Here is a 20,625-nt window from a genome sequence, read left to right as displayed (position 1 = left end):
CTTTTTCACCTTGCTTATTCGCATCCCTACTGCATTCAGGGACATGCTTCGTTACACTTTACTGAGCTGTTTTTTTTTTTTTGTTGATGGTGATGCCATCTAACGTCATATAATTCATAATAGCTCTTTTGAACAAACATCTAGTCTGTTTCTATTATTCATAGCTAACATATGTGGCGTGAGACACTCATTCTTTCTCCTTGGGGAATATATGCAGGCTTTGGATGATTTAACCGAGGTACGACTGTAGCGGCTGTTTAAACATATATAGTCTTAATTTAAGAAATTTAACCAAAAAAGGAAGTGTATACCTATAAATACAAATGAATGAGGTTGCCACATACAAAACGTATCATCGTTAGCGACATATTCAAGAGAAAACAATAAATGTAGCACAAATAACTGCTGTTACAGGGAGATTCAAAAAAAGTCGAGCCACACGAGCTTAAACGGAGAGAGAGGAGTTTGATTATTGTCCCTGGGATAATCTTGACACCTGTTGTCTCTCTTTTTATTTAAAGGAGAAAACCATTCGTTTTATACTCCTTCTTTTTTCTTTTTCTTTTTCTTTTCATACATTTAAAATGAAATTGTTTGGTATTAGCACTGCTATCATTGCTCTTGCAACAACTCTAGTTCAAGCTCAAACTAATTCTACTTCATCCTGTGATCCCAACAGTTGTAAGCTACCAAACTGTCTTTGTCCATCCCAATCCCCTCCTGCAGGCCTCAGTCCAAAGGATGTACCTCAATTCGTTACTATCACATTTGATGATTCAATTCAACCTAATCTGTTGGCTACTGCCAAGGATTTACTCAATGTGAAGCAAGTATTGATTAGACTTTCTTTTATGCTTTACTAATGCAATATCTCCTTAATATACAACAGGAACCCCAATGGTTGTTCTGCAAAGGTAAAGCTTAATAACCCTTTGTGCGACTTTTTTTTAACATCGTCTCTAGGGCTCATGGTATGTTTCCATGCAATACACCGACTTTGCTCTTGTCCAGCAATGGTATGCTAATGGAAATGAAGTTGCCGAGTAAGTTTATACATATCTTATTGATGTTTGCTTACACTTTTTTGTTTAATAGTCATACATTTACTCATGTTGGATCTCCTTCTGCTCAGTAAAGTTTATTTAATTTGTATAAACAACAGTGCATTAACATGTGACACTATAGAGAAATTGCAGCTGCTCGTGCCATGTTGAACCAATATGGCGGTGTGCCTCTTGGTAAAATCAAGGGTTTCCGTGCTCCTTTCTGTAAGTTTAAATAGAAAAGAGGAGAATGGACGCTTATGAATAATAGTGAATTATACTACGGACACATTGAGAGAAATTGCAAAGCAAGGATTTAAATATGATACCTCTGTTACTGCCGTTGTTGATGATTGCTACTGGTATGTCTGATACACTGCTATCATACACTATATTAACTCTAATTTCTGTAGGCCATATACCTTGGATTATGGTTTAGCTAATGACTGCTGGAATAACGTGTGTGGTTCTCAGCTTAAATTACCCGGTAAAGTGCCTCTCTCTTTCTCTTTTTCTTTCGTTTATACAGTAGACTCATCCATATGTAGGTGTCTGGGAAATCCCAATGTACGCTGTTGTCGACAACAAGGATATCCCTCAATTGATGGATGTTTACTTGGCTGGAACACCTTCTGATGTCACCACATGGTCTCAAACTAACTTTGACAGACATTATAATGGGAACCGTCAACCTTTTGGTATCTACGTCCATCCAAGTAAGTTGTGATGAAAAATAAAAAGTACTATGAATAACATATTATTAGCTCATTTGACCAATTCTCCTGGTCTTCCTGATGTCAGCAGTCAAAAGAATGCTGTCGTTGACTTTATTAAATCTTTACAAGGCAAGCCTGATGTTTGGTTCGTTAGCAATGAGCAACTCTTACAATGGATGCAAAATCCTGTTCCTGCAAGCAAATTAGCTGATCAGCCTTATATGCAGTGTAATTTACCCAACACAGGAAAAGAAATCTGTAACGGACTGGAAACTATCACGACCAACGGCGGAGTTGTTTCTGGCAATCTCTTGAACTCGTGTAACTTTAATGTGCAGAACTGGGCAACCTGTTACAACTGTCCCTCGACAGCACCCACGGTCGATAACCCAACCCCATCTAGTGCTGTTGCCAGCAGTGACCCCAAGTATCGCCACCCTGTCCCCAACAACTGTGACAGTATCTGGTGGGACCCTATCGCTGGTCAATGCTTGTGTTCCAACACCACTTGTGCTTACCAAGACACAGCTGTCCCAGTGTCCACGAATACCTCTGTCAGTAGCAACAGTACAACCAATGGCGGCTCTTCATCCTCTTCAACCAATTCCCAACAAGCTGCCTCAGGTAAGACCTCTGATGGTGTCAAGGTAGCTAACGTGCTCGGCTTCACCATTACTTTGGCTATTGCTGCTGTCATGGCTTTATAATTAATTCATTAATTTGTTGTAAAAGTAAAACGAAAAGAAATATCTATTTATACATGGCTTCATGCTTGTTTATTTTTAAAATTCCGGTTGTCTTACACACACAAACATCCATAGATATACCTAAAACGTTTTTTCTCTTTTTCTTTCTTTTTTTTCCTTTTTTTAATTAAACAACATAGCAAAGTAGCCAGCAACAACAACAAAAAAGCAACATAAAAAGGCTTTATTTATTGAAATAAGCTGTCAATCCATTGACATTATTTATTCCCTTTTAAAACAAATATATTATAGCAACATGGGCTTATGCCAGTCTTCAGAAAAAGATAACTCAGAACGAAAGAGAAGCAATGAAATCGATAGATATTTAGAGAAGGAAAGAGGAATTCGAGAAAAAGAGTGTAAAATACTGCTATTGGGTAAAGGACAACTTAAGAGTTTTACTAGAGAGTGTGTTGACATCTAATTCAGGAAGTGGCGAGTCTGGTAAATCAACTGTTTTAAAGCAAATGAAGATTATCAACTTGAATGGATATTCATCAGACGAACTACTTGCTTGGAGAGCAACTGTTTATCGTAATGTGGTCGAAAGTGCTCAAGATTTGATTCAAGCCATGACAAAGTTGGGAGTGGATTATGAAAAAGCAGAGTTACGAGTAAGTGAAAAAAAAAAAAAGAAAGTGTGTTACTTATTTTAATAGGAAAATGTTGATAAAGTACTTGCATATCGAGTATCGGGCAATCCCAAGAGTCAATTAAGTCCAGAGATAGTAGCTATCATCAAATTATTATGGCAGGATAAGGCAGTATTGTCATACTTTGAGAAGCGAGATAAAACATTTTATATTATGGATTCAGCGCCATAGTAAGTTAATAATAATATATGTAGAGGTGAGCTCTAACTTTGTCATAGTTTTTTTGATTCCATGGATCGAATAGGACAAGCGAATTATATACCAAATGAACAAGATGTCTTGCGGGCAAGACTCAAGACGACTGGAATAACTGAAATACAATTTCAGATGGGAGGATTTTCTGTACAGTAATATTACAAACATTGTATAGATCACCATGTGATACTGATTCCTTTTAAAGTATGTTTGATGTAGGTGGTCAACGCTCAGAACGGAAAAAATGGATCCACTGCTTTGACAATGTGACATCTGTTATATTCTGTGTAGCTCTAAGTGAGTATGACCAAGTGTTATTAGAAGAATCAAATCAAGTAAGTTAAAATGAAACAGACAACAGCCTATTTATACATTATCAAAGAATCGCATGTTGGAAAGTATTGCCTTGTTTGATTCTATTGTGAACAGTAGATGGTTCATGCATTCTTCAATTATGCTTTTTTTAAACAAAGTCGACATATTTAAACTTAAAGTAAGATCATCCCCACTTAATCACTACTTTCCTGATTATGGTGGTGGATCTGATGCAAATAAGGCAGCTAAATACATCCTTTGGCGATTTCTGCAGTGCAATAGAAATAAGTTGAACATTTACCCACAGTAAGTTCTCGGTGTATTTATACTTTTGACTCTTATATTTTTTTTTCTATTAGCCTCACTCAAGCAACAGACACATCAAATGTGAGTATAGATTAAAGACATGGCTATGGAAACTAACCATCTTTATATAGATTCGATTTGTATTTGCAGCCATCAAAGAAACCCTGTTACAAAATGCACTTCGAGATTCTGGCATGCTTTAACATGCTTCTACACATAACATCATCATTACTTTTACCCTTAATACCACTACTGCTAATTCGTGACTGTCGAATAAAAAATTTTTTTTCACTTCTAAAAAGTATATAAAGCCCATATGGATCCATTTTTATTCAACTTACAACACTTAAATTCAACGATTGGTATAAAAAGCATTCATGTGAGATGGCTACTTTGGTAGTTATCATTGAAACATTGAAATCGTCAAACAATTGAAGATAACCACACGGGGATTGGGTGCACAGAATGGTGAGGATTGATCTTCGTATCAACCTATGGCATTATGTGCAATTCCTTGTGTTATATTTATATTATAATTTATTTAAATGAAAAAAAGTTTACATAAAGATATTATCCATTTCATCTTTTTGTCTCTTTTGTGATTCTTCCTTCATCTTGGCTTCATTTATTGCCTCTGCATCCATCTTGGGTTCTAATGTGACTGAATCAAAATGTACCATCTTGTCTGTAGAACAAGCAAATGTCAAGTTGTACTTTTGTTTCTTTTTATCATCATCCTTGGATCGCATAGAACTCAGAAGTGGTAATAAACCCGTTGTTTCTCTTTTGCTTTCTTGAATCTCGAATAGTAAATGAGTACCGATTGTATCGTCAATCTCGCCTTCAAAGAACTGATTTCCAATCTGTAAATATGGTTTCCCTTCTTGTAATCCCTAAAACAGACATGCGTGAGAAAAAAAAACAAGAGTAATGTATGAATGATCTTGCAATTATTCGACAGCCCCCTTGGGTTTTTGATACTGAGTCAATGTACTCGTCTGTTATTGTTGTGCCCACGTTAAAGAGTACGTAATTTGTCTAATTTATTTTAGTCTTTTTAAGAGATAAAATCTCACTTGTTAACTTGCCTCTTCTTCATACTCGTAATCAGAATCGTCCATTGTTATAATTCAATACACTTTATGATCTGCTAAAGAAGTATATAAAAAATTTTACAGGTTAAAATTCAGCATAATCAGTCCAATGTTTGTTTGAGGCTTATGAATGAACCGTTTTGATCATCGTAGCCGTTTGATACAAAAGATCATAAGGACACACATGACTTGACTCCATTTATATGTGTTACCCCTCATTCTTTCTTTTTCTTTCTTTCTTTCTTTAAATAATGGCCAACGGACGAAATCGAATATACTTTGTACTCGCGTTCATCGTATCCTCCATACCATCTGCATTTGGATTCTATGCATTAAATGCCCATTTCACATTTCTAGCCACTGTCTTGTTTGCGTTGTCATTCATCAGTTTAGGTCTATCTGCCTTTTTATTCCTCGGATACAAGACATTTAAACATGGTAAACCCTTTTTGATGTCACTACTCGTCCATACCAATCAATGCCTGCGGCCCTTGACGCGGTACCTATCACGATCAATCATCTTTCGACCGCTCTTTTCAGCAGCTATTCGAATTGGCTTTTTTGCCTTCTTTGTGGTGCTCCTGATGAGCGATCATTTGATCCGAGTACTGCTGAGATTATTTGTAGGAAAGCATGCGACCAATCGGTATTATTGTAAGCCTACCCTATAACTTCTTTTGGGCTTTTCTAATTTATTATTATCATAGCCATCACGAGTGCAATGGACCCACAGCTTGATTTATTTGATGATTCTATTCCGAGAACAAGGTATTTAGAGGACGGTGACCTGTTTAGACAAAGAAAGCAACTACGCATGACAGAACAACAAGGGCATGAATCACGTGCGCTGACGACACTCTTGAAAAGACCCAAGTACTCGTTGTCATTAGCCTATACACTAGCGGTTGCTAGTAAGCTTGTGTATGAAGATGTTGAAGTCATTAAGCATGAATTGAGAAAAGCAGGGTTTGATGTTGACCGCACCTTTCGTCCAATTGCATATAAAGTAAATACAACAAACAAACAAAAAGGAAAGGGAGGCTGACAGTGTATATACGTAGAACATTTGTGCTTTTATAACCGAGAAAGATGATGATATCCTACTTGTGTTTAGAGGGTAATCAGTTTTTATTATTATGTCATTTCTAGAAATTAAGCAATTGTTTGGTAGAACCAATCCACTTAATATGCAAAACTATCTTACAAATATTACCTTTACAATGACCAAAGTAGAATCAGCCTGGGGGCCTATGGGAAAGGTCCATCAAGGGTTCTGGAAAGCCATGGGCGAGCCTCGAAAAAAAATGGAGAGAAAAGGGACAGATAGACGACCTATTTTACGTATTGTGTTGAATAATACATCCATCTTTAAAACTATTCTTTCTGCTTTGAAAGGAGCAGCCAAGATCCTTCATTTCTTGTCAATCAATCTATTTAATCACGTCAATGAACCGATTGATAGCACCTGGATTGGGCCTGATAAAGATATTAGAACACATAGCATGTATGCACAAGCAGAGGAGTATATCTTGAAGCTTATTCAACAATCCATGTCAAGTGATCCCAGGCCTGCATCTAGAGGATCCGGTCTGTCATCACATGGACGCACATCAGCCTTTAAAAAGAAGAAGCGATTGTTTATTACAGGACATTCACTTGGTGGAGCAATGGGGACAAGTGAGTTCTATATACAAGAGCCAAGTATGTTTCTTACTCTTTTTAAACAGTCTTTCTTGGAAAAATGCTCCAATCCAACAGTCCTCTGCTTGAACATTTTGCAGGATTATATACATATGGACAACCCAAGATAGGCGATGCTGAATTTTCTAGAGTATTTAGTCCCAAGATGACCAGTAAAATATTCCATCATGCTTACAATAATGACATTATACCACGAATACCTACCTTTTTTGATTATTAGTAAAAAAAAAAAAAAAAAGAAACAACAAAGACTTGACAACAGTTCTAACCTTTATTAGTACTCCACCTGGTACGCTTGTCTTTATAGATTCAGCTTACAACATCACACTCTATCCTCCTAACCCATACACAAATGAACCAGTACCCGTTCGGCCGATTTCGTTCTTGCATCTCTCAGGGTTGCTAAATCGACATGTGATAAAAAGAATTGTAAGAGAAAACCAGATTAGGATTCTCTTTCGTATTCTGTTTCCTTTCTTTTTAAATGACCACTTTCCTTCGGATTATTGTGATAGTTTAAGAAGAGGTAAACTTCATTGGATTATCATGGGCGCAGGTGGATTAGAAGGTGGACATGAAGATCAAGACATGTATACAAAGAAACGAGGATCATTTGACAGAAGATATAGTATAGTAGATGTTCATAATGGTTAATTTATTCTATATATATATATATAAAACGCTTCTTTTTTTCTTAATGTTTTGTCTGTCTTGCCTCAAGTAGCTGTAACATACAAGCTTCGATACCAAATTGCTTGTGATGAAAGAAGTAAGGTATAATGGGCATATAAGCTTGATTGCTTGTACAGAGTGTATGGTGATGACCATAGCTTGGTGAAGGTAATAATAAGCTTGAAATAGGAGGTAACCAAACAGGAGAAGTGTCTTCTAATCTAATTTCATATTGACCACTTCTTCTACTTGTCATTCTATTGGAATACATAAAGAAAAAAAAAAAAAAGAAAAACCAAGGATCTTTTCATTTATATATCATTTTATTTTGTTGTCTGTTCAATTGTATAGAGTTAAATGACTGTCAGTCGAATATCCAAGTCATTTGGTACTAAATTGAAATTTCTTCTTGGGTTCATTGATAGAGCTATAGTTGATGAATAAACAGTCAACTACAACTACAATAAATGCCCTTTTTGATGAGTATGAAATCAATACAAATTCAAATACCGGTTGCTTACTTGACTCGTTCGCCCTTGTCGGTACAACTTGTGGGGATATCATTTTAAAAGATTGTCCTTTATTATTACTTTGATGGATTTTTCTTTCTTTTTATTTGTACTCGAGTCAAGAGAAAAAGCACTTATTTTTGTTGACTTTTTTATGCTTTGACATGTGATACAGTGCTTCCACTCTCAATTTATCGAATGTTTGAAAATCCCGGCCACTTTTTCGAGGCTAAATTGTTCAGAAAAAAAGACTAGTTTTGCCAAATATTTTAGGCTGATATGTCCAACTTTTCGACTACTTTTTAGAAAAATAACCCGGGGAATACATTCATAATTTATGTAATATTTATATATTTAAAATTGGGATGTGGCAAACTTCTTCACTCTTGACTTATTGGCAGTTTTGATTGCTTCACCAAGCCCATTCTCGACGATATCTCTTAAATTTGGGTATTCATCATTGTCGACTAATTGCATGCTTATAGATGGTGGCTTCCCCCATAAGCTACAACTCTTTTATTATCACTCTTGTCAGTACACCAGATTTTTTGATATCAGTTTCATGTTTGTGGTATAAGTCTTCAACAGATACAGTGGGACCAGCTTTTAACGTTTTGGCAATGAATGTGTTTTGCTTCAACCTCGACAGATATCTTTCAACTTGTTCTTTTGTTGTCTTACAAGATACATATGATGCAGATATATGAGATCCGATGAGTGACAAAGGTATATTGTTTGATGTATGAGGGGGAGCTTTCTTGAAAAAAGGGGATGAACAGTAGCAAAATCCAATGATATGAATGTAATGATTGGTGAATAAGCAGTTTTAACTCGGGGGCATAAGGATACAGCAAGATAGAATGAGTCTCTTTATAGTCGTTTATTAACAGAGTAAGAAAGAAATTCATGGCAAAAAAGAAATTAATCTTTATATGCAAGAATAAATGTTGTCAACCAATTACGTTTAGTGAATTATAATATATAATGCGCTATCAACTACTGCAGACTACAGATGCCATAAACCAGTGTTATGGGCTTAATACAAAGTATTATGTTAATATTTAAGAGGAATTTGGCTTATATTACGAAATATATATTGATTATATTACGTCAAAGGATGTGATCTTCTTCGATATAAATGTAGAAATACGACAATGAATTTCTTGCTTATAAAATCAGTTTTCAGTCTGTGTCTGTTTTTGCGTAATCACGCAAGTATCTGTAGGTTTGGAGGAAATCGACAGGATAATATACAGTCATGTTTCGCCTAAAAGCAAAAGAGCACAAGCGAATGGCTAGCCTTCCACCACTTGACATAAGAGCCTGTATGGCAAGATGCATGATCCTCCTGGATGATGCATTTTCTACCTTTAGAACTAGATAGCTCATTGTATCAGATGAGAAGGTTTTGCGATAATCAGTCGATATATAAATCTTGGTTCATATTACCGTCAATAAAAACTAACGGACCATATCCCCCAGTCTAAAAACACGACCAAATCAACACACTACCTCCACCAAACTTGAAATCATTGTGTAAAGAAAAAAAATAGCTTGAAATAAAAGTGATGTGGAGGAAATCCAGGTAATCTAGCCTCGAAAAAGTGGGTGAGGTTTTCAGCATTCGGTAAACTGAGAGTGGAAGCGCTGTATATCAATGCATCGTCAATGTTATTGTTTAGTGACGAAATGCATAGGAGAGAGGATCTTCAATTTCCGACTTTGAACTTCCATTAGTTCTTTTTCTTTTTCTTTTACTTATTTTATCAATGGGAACAACGGATAGCAAACTAGCCTTCAGAAAGGGCGTCTTTCGACTGTTTGAAGAAAGAGTAAGCAACAATACTTCTTGGCTTTAATAAAACTCAACTTTTATAAATGTTTAGAATCTTCCTAAAAATATGGATGACTATTGGACTTTGGTAATTAAGCAGTTCAATTCAGCACAACTTTATTCTAACAGTAATAAAGTTTTGGACTTTACCAGAATCAATAGATGATGTCTATACATTGATCAGTATTCATGATATTAGGAGGACAAGAGATACAGCCATAGAAAACTTAGAAACGTTGATTGATAGAGTAAGGCTATATTCGTGACAACCCCTCTCTTTTTTCTCTTATCTTGTTTACTATTATAGTTGTTGGAACAAATGAATTCTATCCTCAACTCAACCAATACAAACCAAAATATTCAATTACTCAATTGCTGTCGTATCTTGAGTCGAGTGATGCCCTTTATCTTTGAAAGTCCCGAACATGCAGAATGGGAAGATAGGTTCTTTTGGACACCGCGATTGATCGAAAGAGAAAGGGTATATATACATTATGATTACAGCAACAATAATAAATATATATTACCATAGGCAGAGGATGGACAAAAACCACAGTATGATTCATTGCCACCAAGAGGAGAAATGATGCTGTCATGTAAGGAACAATAGACCAAAGAAGTTTATAAAGCACCCGTGATTTATATAGATTTAACAAGAACCCATAGTATGTTTAAAATCACTCTTCTTGGCTGGATTCACAATACCTTCGTCTATTGGAACTGCAGATAATAAAGTGAATTATGTCATTTGGGAGACAGGCGTTGGATGCTCAACACCCATTGGATCATCAAGAGACAATGACATGAATCGAATCGAAGTACTCCGACTGCTCACTGTTTTGCTATCCAAATCAATGTATACAACACCAACACAGATAATCTCTAAAGAGGATCGTTGGTTAAATTACATGATTACAAAAACAGAAAAGAAGATTGTCCTCGCCTTCCTCTGTAGCATGATCAATATATCCTGTAAATACAACCCTTTAGGCTGGACAGTCGTGCCTTATAACCACATCATGTTTTCTGACCCAAGAGAATTGCTCGTTGGCCACTGTTTACGTATACTGTTGATCATATTGGACTATCGTTTGCCCTTGACAAGAAATGCATCCTCAACAGATGTTATTGTAGAAAAGATGGAGGACTTGAATCTGTCATCCAAGCAGAATGACGGTCAAGTAGAATCAAGTGATAATGTTTATAGATACTACCTATCGAAGCTACATAGAGCTCAAGATTTTCAGTTCTTGATTGATGGTATTTATCGAATATTGGATAACCCAATGCAGGTAAATCTTGTACAAAATATAGAAATGTTTATTTACTTTCTTATGGATACAGACATTGAACAACTACATACCTGGTTCATTAAAAAGAACTCGATATCATGTGGAAATGTTGATGCTTTGTTGGAAATTATTAGAAACAAACACCAGGTTTAGTCATTATTTGATGGAGACTGAAAGAGGATTAGATTTGATGATAGTATTGGTGTTCTATGCGAATGAGAATAAGCTTGATCCATGTAAATGCAATGTCCAATTCAATAATGGAGAGTCATATTTATCATTTTATTATAGCTCAAGTAGGCCTTGTTCGTATGTGTGCATTTATGCTCCAGACTCTATCTTCAAACAGACTATTTGGTGTAAAGATCAACAAATCTTTTGATGGGCATGCCTCCCTGCCTGCTAGCAGTAAAATACCAAACTTCCAAGGCACCTATGCGGATTATCTTATTCTTGTATGTATTAAAAGAAAAAAAAAAAAAGGAGAGAGAAGAAATACTAATGATTATCTTTAGAGTATCTTTTCACTGATTGCTACATCAAGAGGAACATTATCTACACTCTACCCAGCCTTCATCATGACAATTACAAACATATCACCATATCTAAAGAGCATATCACCTATGGCATCAAGTAAACTGATCGCCTTGTTTAGTTCCATGTCTGCACCTGGTTTCTTATTAGCTGATGAAGCAAATCACAAGTTGATAGAATATTTGTTGGAAGCATTTAATAACATGATTCGATTCCAATTCTCCTGTAAGTACTTGCTATCAAGCGATTTTATATATTCACCTCTATATATTCTAGACAATTCTCGCTTTGTCTATGCTCTCGTACGCAACGCTCTAAAGTTTCAAAAGCTAGCTGATTTCAATCTTGACGCTGCATTATCAGAAAAGTCATCTAATATTGCCCGTAAGCATGCAACAGATGATGAAGCCGGACTGTCAGAGAAAGCGAAAGGAAAGCTTCCCGAAGGCTCTACCTTAACACGACATTCGAGTAGCTCAAGTCAACTTCAGTCAAACAATGTATCATTTCCCGGAATAAAGAATGGATTTATCCCCACAGAAGATTGGGTAAGGAAAGAAATTATATCCCCCAGAAGTATTGTTAACAAAGGGTTATGTACAGGTCAATAACTGGCATTCTCAGCTTCCTTTAGACACAATCCTTTCTTTAATAGGCTATTTGAGGCCCCAATTAGATAAGCCTGGGTTGACAGGTGATCAAATTGTTGAATATATAAGTAATCTGTCATTATCAGATATCCCACTACCTACACCTGCACACCCAGTGACAGTCCGAAAATTTCAATGGACAGATACACTCATGATCTGGTTCCAAAGCATGCTCTGGGGCCATACCTACATCTCCTCTGTATCCAACTATGGCCCATGGACTGGTACTCTGATTAAACTATTCCACATCAAACAGCAACAACCGTCAGTGCCTGATAACACACCTCCTCTTCCTGCTTCAACCCCTACGTCGGGTCATTCGTCTCGACCCTCTTTGACTACCTCACGAACAGTTTAGAGATTCATGCTTTATTAATAAAATCACTTTTGTTGCTGTTCATAAATCTTTTGTTCACATTGTTCGATAGTCGCGAGATTGGATCCCATCTTGTTCATTGTTTCTTGATATTCATCTTCTTCCACTGAGTCATATACGATACCTCCTCCAGCTATGTTACACATGTTTAACAACAAGTCATAGCTCATGAAGCATATATGTATACATTACCTTGTAAGTAAGCAACGCCATCCTTGAAGAGCATGGTACGAATAGCTATACATGTGTCCATGCCTCCAGAGTAATCAAAGTGACCCACTGAACCAGCATAGACGCCTCTCTTTTCCTTTTCTAATCCTCGAATTAACTCCACGGCTCTAATCTTGGGGGCACCCGACACAGTGCCGGCGGGGAAGATGGCACGGAACGCATCAAATGGTGTCTTGTCCTCTCGAAGCTCACCCGATACATTTGAGACAATATGCATAACATGTGAGTAATACTCGATTTGCATCAGCTTATCGACCTTGACTGTTTCTGGCTTACAGATACGATTGATATCGTTACGTCCGAGATCGACCAACATAACATGCTCAGCAATTTCCTTGGGATCCTTTAAGAGATCTTCTGCCAGGGATTTATCCTCTTCTGGGGTCTTTCCACGCTTCCGTGTACCGGCGATAGGATGAGTGAAGGCAATGCGATCCTGAACCTTGGTCAGCATCTCGGGTGAAGCACCTACAAGAGTGAATTCCTTAAGGTTCATGTAAAACATATAGGGTGAAGGGTTTAATGATCTCAAGTGACGATACACGTTGAACGGATGCAAATCTGTACGACGCGCGAGTCGTTGAGAGGGCACTGCTTGAAAGATATCGCCTTCTTTAATGTGATGTTTCAGCGAGCTAACAAATCCCATGTATCCTTCCTTGCCCACATTTGAAATAGCATGCTGACCAAGAGTCGTAATCGGACCTTGAGCTACGGAGGGTATATGATCGTCGTGAAGTAGTGTCAGCGTTGTCTCGATCTCTTCGGCCGCCTTTCTGTATTCTCTTTCCACTTCTTTGGGATCTTTGACGTCGCTTCTAAAATGAGACACAACATTGACCACATGACGTACACGATCAAAAATGACAAGTGTATCGCACATCATAAAGATAGCGTCCGGAATGCCGAGTGGATCGGCCAGGTCGCCCTTGATGCTTGGTTCAAAATATTGGAAACAGTCAAAGCCAACGTAGCCAACAGCACCACCTAATATCGGGGGCAATCAGTAACTGATGTCCAATATATACATGTATATATATATACCAGTAAAGCTAGGAAGGCCGGGTATCTTGACATATCGAATACTAGATAATTCTTTTTCGATAGGAATCAAGGGATCGCCTTGACAGGTTTCGTTAGCACCCACTTTGATAAGTTTATAGGGATCTATGGAGGGATTATAAGCAACATGTTGCGTCCTTGTTTGCTTTGTATGTATTCTATACCAGAGCCAATAAAAGAATATCTGCTGATGTTTTCTCCTCCCTCTACAGATTCAAACAGAAATGAATAATCGCAGCGATCGGCTACCTTGAGATAGGCAGATACGGGTGTCAACAAGTCTGCTTCTAATTCGGCGTAAATAGGAATTGTGTTGCCAGCATCGTTTGCTACAAGCTCCTGAACTTGTTCAAGCGTAGGTTTTAACTTTAAGGTCATGTTGCGTATATATAAATATAAAGAGGGAAAAGGGAAAAAAGCTAGAGTTCCCTTTCTTTTTAAAGATTTACCCGGTTTGGACAAAATGAGTCATTTCGAATGCCTGCTTCATGCGCACGTGACGTGTCATCACAGATAAGGGGGACACACAGCCTGTCGATCAGATTCATAATAAACTAACAATTAAAGTCATCAATTAGAAAAATATACAACTTTAGGTTCAACATGCTCACAGTACATGAACAGGTTGTACGGTTGGAAGGAAATAAGGCCGATGTTGTTTGATAAATGATAAAGGCTGAGAATAAATAATATGAACGAGATTGACTCATCAAGTGTGCCTTTAATTTCTATAAAATATTAAATATATTGATCTATGCGTCTTCTTGTTTGGCTTCATGCGCTGATATAAGCTGTGAAGTCAAAATGGGATGTGGTATATGATTCTTTTCTTTTACAACGGGCGGTGATAGTATTTCCTGCGGTGTATGGATGAAGGGCGGTGTCTCTAGAGTGGGTGATGAATAAGACCAGTGCATACCGATTTGGTGGTTGACATTATTAGTAAGCGGTAGATCATTGAATTGTTTGATACATCGTATGACAGATTCTCTCGTTACTGGTTTACTAAGGACGTCGTCAAATATTTTTGTCAAATGAAATGTTCGTTCATAAGCTGTGAATGCAATAATGGGTGTGTTTCGATTGATATTATTGGTAGATTTGATCATTCGCGCTGAGGCTTCACCGTCAACTAGAAATAAAATGTGAGCTATTGTCTGTTGCTTATCCTTTTCCTACTTACTTATTGGCATCCGTATATCCATAAAGATAAAATCAAATACCACCTTGTCGCCCATAGCATATCGAATTGCCTGTGCACCATTCCGAGCAACAACACACCGACAATGCAGAGATTTGAGTATGGTCTCTAGTATTTTGCAGCTTATTGGATTATCGTCCGCGATAAGACAGTCGAATGGTCTGGTTTCTTTATAATCTGTATCATGATCACAATCAAGAGGGTGCCTTGATGTAGGCAATAAAGATATCATGCCACTTCCATGATCTAGAGGTTCATCATGCGGTTGATGTCCAAATGTCCTGTTAGAAAACGAGACGGATCGCGTCCGCTTTAAAGTAAAGCCATGATCTTCTACAGATGTCATTTTTACTTTTTCTAGCTGTGGATTAGACACATCTGCTGATCGACGTAGTGATATAGATGGCCTTGAAGAGATAGAGGGTGACATTGTGAGTGGCGGGGTGTTGGGTAAAGAGATCGATATGTTTTGTGATTCAAGAGCGTCTATGATTGAGTGTCTCTTTGCATCTAGTGGCAGTTTCAAATTATCTGTAGCTGCCGCCGCAACACTTTCGCTTCTAATCTTTTTGATTGCTTCTTCGTTTGCTTTCTCTAAAAGTGGTAAGTTCTTGTAAACAAATGTTCCAAAATCAGCATCGTTTGTAATATGCGGGCGCCCTTCCTCGTCTTCCTGCTGATTGATCAGGCTAGTCTTTTCCGGATTCTGCTCTACAATAATAGCTTTCGCTCGTTTCACCTCTTCCAATACAAGATGCTCGACGTCCTCAGGCATGAGCATCGAGGCTCCTCTTAAATCAAAATAATCCGTGTCTTCTTCGCTTAGAGGTTGTGGTATAAATGAGGGTACTTCTGATAACAGATTGTCCCAATCGAGTCCCTTGAAAAACGGATGGTTGCGTACTTCATCTGCGCCATTTCGACCAAGTCGCTGGTTAGGATCTGGTGTGAGCAGTCGCTCGATAAAATCGCGTGCTTCAGGGGGAATGCTGATCTCGTCTTCGTGCCAATCAATGGTGCCTGACAAAATGTTTTCAAATACCTTGTCTGGTGTTTCTGCATGGAAAGGTGGATATCCAAACAGGAATTCATAGCAAATCACGCCAAGAGCCCACCAATCGACCATGGAGTCCTGGCTCGTGCCCAGAATGCTTTCTGGCGCCAAATAATCGGGTGTGCCGACCATACCTTCCTGCTTTTCTCCATCTATAGGAAAAAGTCCAGGTGTTGTTCGTCCAGAAAGTAAGCCCGAATTAGTTCGCTGTCGATGGAGCTTTACACCAAATCCATCATCACTAATATTGCTAGAGGCGTCATGTAGGAACGGATTGATAGATGTCAGGCTGCTGGGTTCTCCCCCTGAGGTTGAACTGGCAAGTGACCCACGTCGGTGTCGGTCTTGATCAAATAAAAAGTTGAAGTAAGTGTTCTTGTAAAATGCACCAGAAGGAGAAGCGGACGAAACTGAAGGTGATCTAGGAGGAGTCCCACAATGAGACTGTGAAGGTGAGCAAAAGGTCAAAGGGCCATTATGAAGTTCGTCTCTAACCCGACGGTCCAAGAAGCCAACACGAGACAAACCAAAGTCAGTCAATTTTAAATGTCCATTTTGATCAATGAGTAAATTATCTGGCTTCAAATCCCTAAAAGAAACTGTCAATATATATATTTATAAAGGAGCTTCTTTAGTAATGTCTACCTGTGAATGATGTTTTTACTGTGTAAATAAGAAAGCCCCAAGGTAACTTCGGCTAAATAGTTGCGGGCCCAATCATAGGGTAAGCTGCCCATGACCTTGATCAGCGAAGAACAATCACCGCCATTCAAATACTCCATGACCAGGTACAGGTAATCTTTTGACTGAAAAGTATAATATAGCTTGGCCACATATGGACTATCTGTCTGTGCTATCATGATCATTCTTTCGGCCTTGACGTTGGTTACTTGATTCTTTGCAATCATATCCGACTTCTTGAGGAATTTTATTGCATAATAATCTCCAGTAATTCTCTTTTTAGCCAGAAAGACAGAACCAAAGGCGCCCTTGCTGATTGGCTTGATTATCTCATAATCCTTGATGCTAGGAGGTGTAGATCTGCTTCCGGCGATAGGGGCAGGTAAAGGAGAGCACGGTGATTTTCCTGCTTCCTGCTGTTGAATTCTATGAGGTAAACTGCCCTTTCTTGACATCTGTTGATCGCCAAAGGACTTGGGTGAGGCCAGAGGCGTGTCAATAAATTCAGTCGCGACTAGATCCATTGATCGAATAGTATTGTCTTGAGAGATGTTGGATGATTTTGGAGAAATTTTGCTACGTTTGCCTTTTGATTTCCATTCTCTGATTTTCTTGAAGATACTCTTTTTCAAATTTTGTCCACCCTCCTTTGGCTTCTCGCCAGTTGCAGTGAGAGGCTCAGTGGTTGAACATGCTTTCTTGACGGAACTTTTATCCGTTGATTCTTTTGTGGTATAGTGAACATTTTCGTTTTCTTGAGCCACAAATTCAGACCAGTTCTCATTGTGTATGACTTGTTGCTGAAAGTTTTTTTTTATACGCTCATTGTAGTCTAAGCGGTCCTGCATGCGATTGACAGCATCTACCTTGGCTTGAATGATGGATTGGATATCGACTATAAGGGACTGTATGTCTGAATCATCTGTCAGAGGAGGTGTCCAGTAGAGAATTTCAATTGTTTTTGATTTGATAACAAAGAGCCCTTCATCCGATTGATCCGAAGGAGTTTTTAAAGAGATGGCAACGTTCATTATGTCCAATAGCGATTCATATTTCTCAATTTCAGCCTTCTTTTGATCAATATGACCAAGATCATCAAACATGATTTCGTTTAGAGAATTGTCTATGGAGATAACAGTTTGATTTTCCAGATCGTGAAGCTCATTCACTGTGACATCGCGTAGGCTCTGGACGTACTGTCGAAGCTCCGCTAAGCTATCATCACAATGTACAACATCCATCTCGGCTCGGTGGATTTCTACACAGAGCTCCGAATGCTGCTCGAAAAAGGCAGCAACGATCCATTTTTCGCATATACGACACAATTCAGGTGGAAGATTCATTAGGGATTCAAAACAAGAGCGCTGGCCTGATAAAGAGGAAGAGGATAAAAACACTTCCCTTTTCATTTTGGCCGGTAATAAAGAGTCCTCTTTTTCAGTAGGCAGATGAAGCGACGGCTCTTTTGGTTTGATGACCCACATCGTATGGCTCGCTTCTCCCGTGACTCGATTACGCATGAGCATCCCCTTGCCTTCCATTTGAATAGGTTTCTTATTGTCATTTGTAATCACACGAAATGTCACTTCGGCAGTTTTTGTGTTATCGGTCAGCATTTCATTCGTGGCTACTGTAAATACATTCCTGTCTTCTGCCAGTAACAGCTGCGACATGTTTAAGCCAATCATGGATTGGGGCTCAGTGCTTGATAAAAAGAAAAAAGGGGGTTAGCTACTATCTTTAGCATCTCAGCTGCACAAAGATTACCCTATTACATCATGCCATACTTGACTAAGGTACTGAACAGTAGGTGAGGAGAGTGACAGTTCCATGACAATTGTACTGCTTTGTCCTACTCTGGCTTCTTCCTGAAGTTGACATTGTATAACATCCTCCTGAGTTGGCACAGGCTTCAACAGAGGGCTCGTGCTTAGCCCTTGTTCAGCCTGCCACCACTCGATCACACGATTGAGTGCAGCGATGGACAGTAGCAGCCTGACATGCCATTCTCTGCACGGCCAATCCTTATTGACTTCCCACTGTTTTCCAATTACTTGTATCTTGGAAACAAGCTCAGCGCAAAGATGCCTGTTTTCCAAAAATACGTCCAGGTCTGTGTCCAAAGCATACTGTGCATAACCAATGAGATCCTGCAAAGTTACTATGAAGGGAGTGGGATGGTAAATGTCTTCAGAAGGTGCTACAGTTTGATTCGTATCACTTGACAGCGTGATACGTTCGTCAACGATGCCTTGTTTGATAGTCACCAGATCATGCTCGACATACTCATTCAAGCCATCAATGATTCTTCGCAGCTCCAAGCTGCATGCTTGTTTTGCTGACTGAATTTTAAATTTTGTAGCATTGCCTGGGTAAATGTTTGCGGCATTTACGCTTTTTCGTTTATCTAGAAAGGTTTCAGTAAAATTGGAATTGTGCTTGATTGAGTGGCTAGCAAAGGATGAAGAGCTGTAAGAAGGTGTTCTGAGGGATTCCTGTTGCTGTTGCTGTTGATTCTTAAGTGAATCTTCTTCGGCAGGGAAAGTGTAGGCTGTAAAACAAGTGTCGTTATCTGCATGAAAAATAGTTTGATCTTTTCTCCAATCACACCATTCTGGTTCAAATGGAATAGACCACCTTTGTACCTTGGTTAACCGAGATATGTCAACTTGATCCATAAAATGATAGCGATGTTGATGGTGTGAAGAAAAGTAACTGGTGGAAGGCGCACTTTGACAAACTATATAGTGAAAAAAAAAGAGTATTAATTTATTTGTAAGAAACAGGGAAAAAGAGTAAATTTAATAAATGAATGATCTTTACGGGTAAAATAGTCATCCAACTCACAGTCTGCTTCTATGGGAACTGATGTGCAACCAAAAAACTTGCTATAGTGACCTAGGTTTTCGTCATTCTTATCAGTGTTACCATGTTTAGCATCACTTGGGGCGTTTAAAAATATAGAAGGATAAACATGAAGCTGCTGCTCTTCAGTTGAATCGAATTGGGATTTATTTAATATTCGGGCAGATTCTTTATAGTCTGAAAGGGACGACCTGCGCCTTTGCCTATGGCCTACTCAATTAATTAAAGACTGTTTGTTTCATACTGTTATTGAGCAAACCTCTTAGGTCCTCAAAGGTCGATAAAATACTGATATTATCTGTAAATGTTGAAGATACTGAAGGATCTCTTTGATGTGGTACATTTTTATCCCTTTGATAATAATTTTCTCGCGGTTGATTATTCAGCTGATGCATAGTTTTAATGGTACTTAGTCCATGGTGAATAAGTGATAGTTGTTTACTTCTTTGATGGTTGCTACTATCCGCCATTGAGCGATGATACAGTTGTTGTTGAAATAGATAAAAAAAGAAAAAGAAAGAAAAATGAAAAAAAGGGGGGAAGAAAAGCAAAAAGAGCAGAAAGGGGGGAATAGCATAAACATTTTCTTTACCCTTTATCACCTCTGTCTCTATCTGTCTTTCTGCCTCCTACTTTAGTGTAAAATTAATCTGATTGGTTCATTTATTCTGCATAAGGGCTATTTTTATTGTTAAACAAATACCCATTGCTTCGTGTTTCATCCTTTGTTTTTACAAGTGCTCTTTATGATAACATAACTTCTCTATCTAAAGCTGAATTTATTACCTTTAATAAAAGAGTATTATACGAAAGTACTATGATAGGCCATTCTGCTGTGTTTTATTAATTATTGATGTTGACTTTATAAAGCGTTATCGTAAAATAAGATACGTTT

General features: G+C 38.1%; 7 protein-coding genes across 7 annotated transcripts; 4 read left to right on the top strand and 3 right to left on the bottom strand.

The window, feature by feature from the left end:
- The first annotated feature begins 573 nt into the window (after positions 1-573).
- Positions 574-2,621, top strand: RHIMIDRAFT_213994 (uncharacterized protein). The gene is made up of 9 exons (XM_023607261.1): positions 574-826; positions 890-914; positions 964-1,043; positions 1,096-1,131; positions 1,186-1,268; positions 1,315-1,405; positions 1,457-1,530; positions 1,592-1,759; positions 1,808-2,621. Exons 1-9 carry the CDS (start codon positions 585-587, stop codon positions 2,464-2,466), a joined length of 1,458 nt encoding a protein of 485 aa, XP_023468004.1. The 5' UTR covers positions 574-584; the 3' UTR covers positions 2,467-2,621.
- A 12-nt stretch (positions 2,622-2,633) lies between these two features.
- Positions 2,634-4,294, top strand: RHIMIDRAFT_278773 (heterotrimeric G protein alpha subunit A). The gene is made up of 8 exons (XM_023612779.1): positions 2,634-2,882; positions 2,935-3,119; positions 3,165-3,328; positions 3,377-3,505; positions 3,559-3,688; positions 3,736-3,974; positions 4,028-4,055; positions 4,106-4,294. Exons 1-8 carry the CDS (start codon positions 2,762-2,764, stop codon positions 4,175-4,177), a joined length of 1,068 nt encoding a protein of 355 aa, XP_023468003.1. The 5' UTR covers positions 2,634-2,761; the 3' UTR covers positions 4,178-4,294.
- A 21-nt stretch (positions 4,295-4,315) lies between these two features.
- On the bottom strand, positions 4,316-5,184 carry RHIMIDRAFT_116693 (uncharacterized protein). Its single transcript, XM_023605334.1, has 3 exons — positions 5,063-5,184; positions 4,923-5,012; positions 4,316-4,867 (listed from the first exon to the last, which is right to left on the bottom strand). Exons 1-3 carry the CDS (start codon positions 5,093-5,095, stop codon positions 4,532-4,534), a joined length of 459 nt encoding a protein of 152 aa, XP_023468002.1. The 5' UTR covers positions 5,096-5,184; the 3' UTR covers positions 4,316-4,531.
- Positions 5,185-5,295: 111 nt separating this feature from the next.
- Positions 5,296-7,709, top strand: RHIMIDRAFT_278769 (alpha/beta-hydrolase). The gene is made up of 6 exons (XM_023612778.1): positions 5,296-5,722; positions 5,776-6,074; positions 6,130-6,185; positions 6,240-6,745; positions 6,796-6,988; positions 7,048-7,709. Exons 1-6 carry the CDS (start codon positions 5,320-5,322, stop codon positions 7,421-7,423), a joined length of 1,833 nt encoding a protein of 610 aa, XP_023468001.1. The 5' UTR covers positions 5,296-5,319; the 3' UTR covers positions 7,424-7,709.
- A 2,010-nt stretch (positions 7,710-9,719) lies between these two features.
- On the top strand, positions 9,720-12,618 carry RHIMIDRAFT_236275 (uncharacterized protein; the record flags this gene model as incomplete). The annotated part of the gene is made up of 11 exons (XM_023608518.1): positions 9,720-9,782; positions 9,837-9,872; positions 9,922-10,032; positions 10,092-10,265; positions 10,317-10,380; positions 10,451-11,076; positions 11,129-11,312; positions 11,368-11,531; positions 11,592-11,835; positions 11,887-12,158; positions 12,214-12,618. 11 exons carry the CDS (start codon positions 9,720-9,722, stop codon positions 12,616-12,618), a joined length of 2,343 nt encoding a protein of 780 aa, XP_023468000.1.
- Positions 12,619-12,629: 11 nt separating this feature from the next.
- On the bottom strand, positions 12,630-14,736 carry RHIMIDRAFT_116630 (anthranilate synthase component I). Its single transcript, XM_023605333.1, has 5 exons — positions 14,546-14,736; positions 14,094-14,483; positions 13,912-14,034; positions 12,829-13,854; positions 12,630-12,769 (listed from the first exon to the last, which is right to left on the bottom strand). The coding sequence occupies exons 2-5, from the start codon at positions 14,305-14,307 to the stop codon at positions 12,642-12,644; spliced, it is 1,491 nt and encodes a 496-aa protein (XP_023467999.1). The 5' UTR covers positions 14,308-14,483; positions 14,546-14,736; the 3' UTR covers positions 12,630-12,641.
- Positions 14,464-20,268, bottom strand: RHIMIDRAFT_116611 (uncharacterized protein). The gene is made up of 7 exons (XM_023605332.1): positions 19,990-20,268; positions 19,689-19,940; positions 18,633-19,605; positions 16,830-18,569; positions 15,113-16,773; positions 14,546-15,061; positions 14,464-14,483 (listed from the first exon to the last, which is right to left on the bottom strand). The coding sequence occupies exons 1-6, from the start codon at positions 20,198-20,200 to the stop codon at positions 14,682-14,684; spliced, it is 5,217 nt and encodes a 1,738-aa protein (XP_023467998.1). The 5' UTR covers positions 20,201-20,268; the 3' UTR covers positions 14,464-14,483; positions 14,546-14,681.
- Positions 20,269-20,625: the final 357 nt, after the last annotated feature.

Source organism: Rhizopus microsporus (assembly GCF_002708625.1).
Source record: "Rhizopus microsporus ATCC 52813 unplaced genomic scaffold scaffold_5, whole genome shotgun sequence".
NCBI classification, from domain to species: Eukaryota; Fungi; Mucoromycota; class Mucoromycetes; order Mucorales; family Rhizopodaceae; genus Rhizopus; species Rhizopus microsporus.
This window is presented reverse-complemented; position numbering and strand designations above follow the sequence as displayed.

Coding starts and splice junctions, on each gene's coding strand:
- RHIMIDRAFT_213994 (XM_023607261.1), top strand. CDS start 585: ATGAAATTGTTTGGTATTAGCACTGCTATCATTGCTCTTGCAACAACT. Junction 1,531..1,591: donor TTCTCAGCTTAAATTACCCG/GTAAAGTGCCTC, acceptor ATCCATATGTAG/GTGTCTGGGAAATCCCAATG. Junction 1,760..1,807: donor TGGTATCTACGTCCATCCAA/GTAAGTTGTGAT, acceptor ACATATTATTAG/CTCATTTGACCAATTCTCCT.
- RHIMIDRAFT_278773 (XM_023612779.1), top strand. CDS start 2,762: ATGGGCTTATGCCAGTCTTCAGAAAAAGATAACTCAGAACGAAAGAGA. Junction 3,506..3,558: donor ATGGGAGGATTTTCTGTACA/GTAATATTACAA, acceptor TTCCTTTTAAAG/TATGTTTGATGTAGGTGGTC. Junction 3,975..4,027: donor AAGTTGAACATTTACCCACA/GTAAGTTCTCGG, acceptor TTTTTCTATTAG/CCTCACTCAAGCAACAGACA.
- RHIMIDRAFT_116693 (XM_023605334.1), bottom strand. CDS start 5,095: ATGGACGATTCTGATTACGAGTATGAAGAAGAG. Junction 5,013..5,062: donor ATTACGAGTATGAAGAAGAG/GCAAGTTAACAA, acceptor AAAATAAATTAG/ACAAATTACGTACTCTTTAA. Junction 4,868..4,922: donor AAGGGGGCTGTCGAATAATT/GCAAGATCATTC, acceptor TGTCTGTTTTAG/GGATTACAAGAAGGGAAACC.
- RHIMIDRAFT_278769 (XM_023612778.1), top strand. CDS start 5,320: ATGGCCAACGGACGAAATCGAATATACTTTGTACTCGCGTTCATCGTA. Junction 6,186..6,239: donor ATCCTACTTGTGTTTAGAGG/GTAATCAGTTTT, acceptor ATTGTTTGGTAG/AACCAATCCACTTAATATGC. Junction 6,746..6,795: donor TGGTGGAGCAATGGGGACAA/GTGAGTTCTATA, acceptor CTTTTTAAACAG/TCTTTCTTGGAAAAATGCTC.
- RHIMIDRAFT_116630 (XM_023605333.1), bottom strand. CDS start 14,307: ATGACCTTAAAGTTAAAACCTACGCTTGAACAAGTTCAGGAGCTTGTA. Junction 14,035..14,093: donor ATATTCTTTTATTGGCTCTG/GTATAGAATACA, acceptor ATCCCTCCATAG/ATCCCTATAAACTTATCAAA. Junction 12,770..12,828: donor TGGCGTTGCTTACTTACAAG/GTAATGTATACA, acceptor TGTGTAACATAG/CTGGAGGAGGTATCGTATAT.
- RHIMIDRAFT_116611 (XM_023605332.1), bottom strand. CDS start 20,200: ATGGCGGATAGTAGCAACCATCAAAGAAGTAAACAACTATCACTTATT. Junction 19,606..19,688: donor GTTGGATGACTATTTTACCC/GTAAAGATCATT, acceptor TTCACTATATAG/TTTGTCAAAGTGCGCCTTCC. Junction 15,062..15,112: donor GGATATACGGATGCCAATAA/GTAAGTAGGAAA, acceptor TTTTATTTCTAG/TTGACGGTGAAGCCTCAGCG.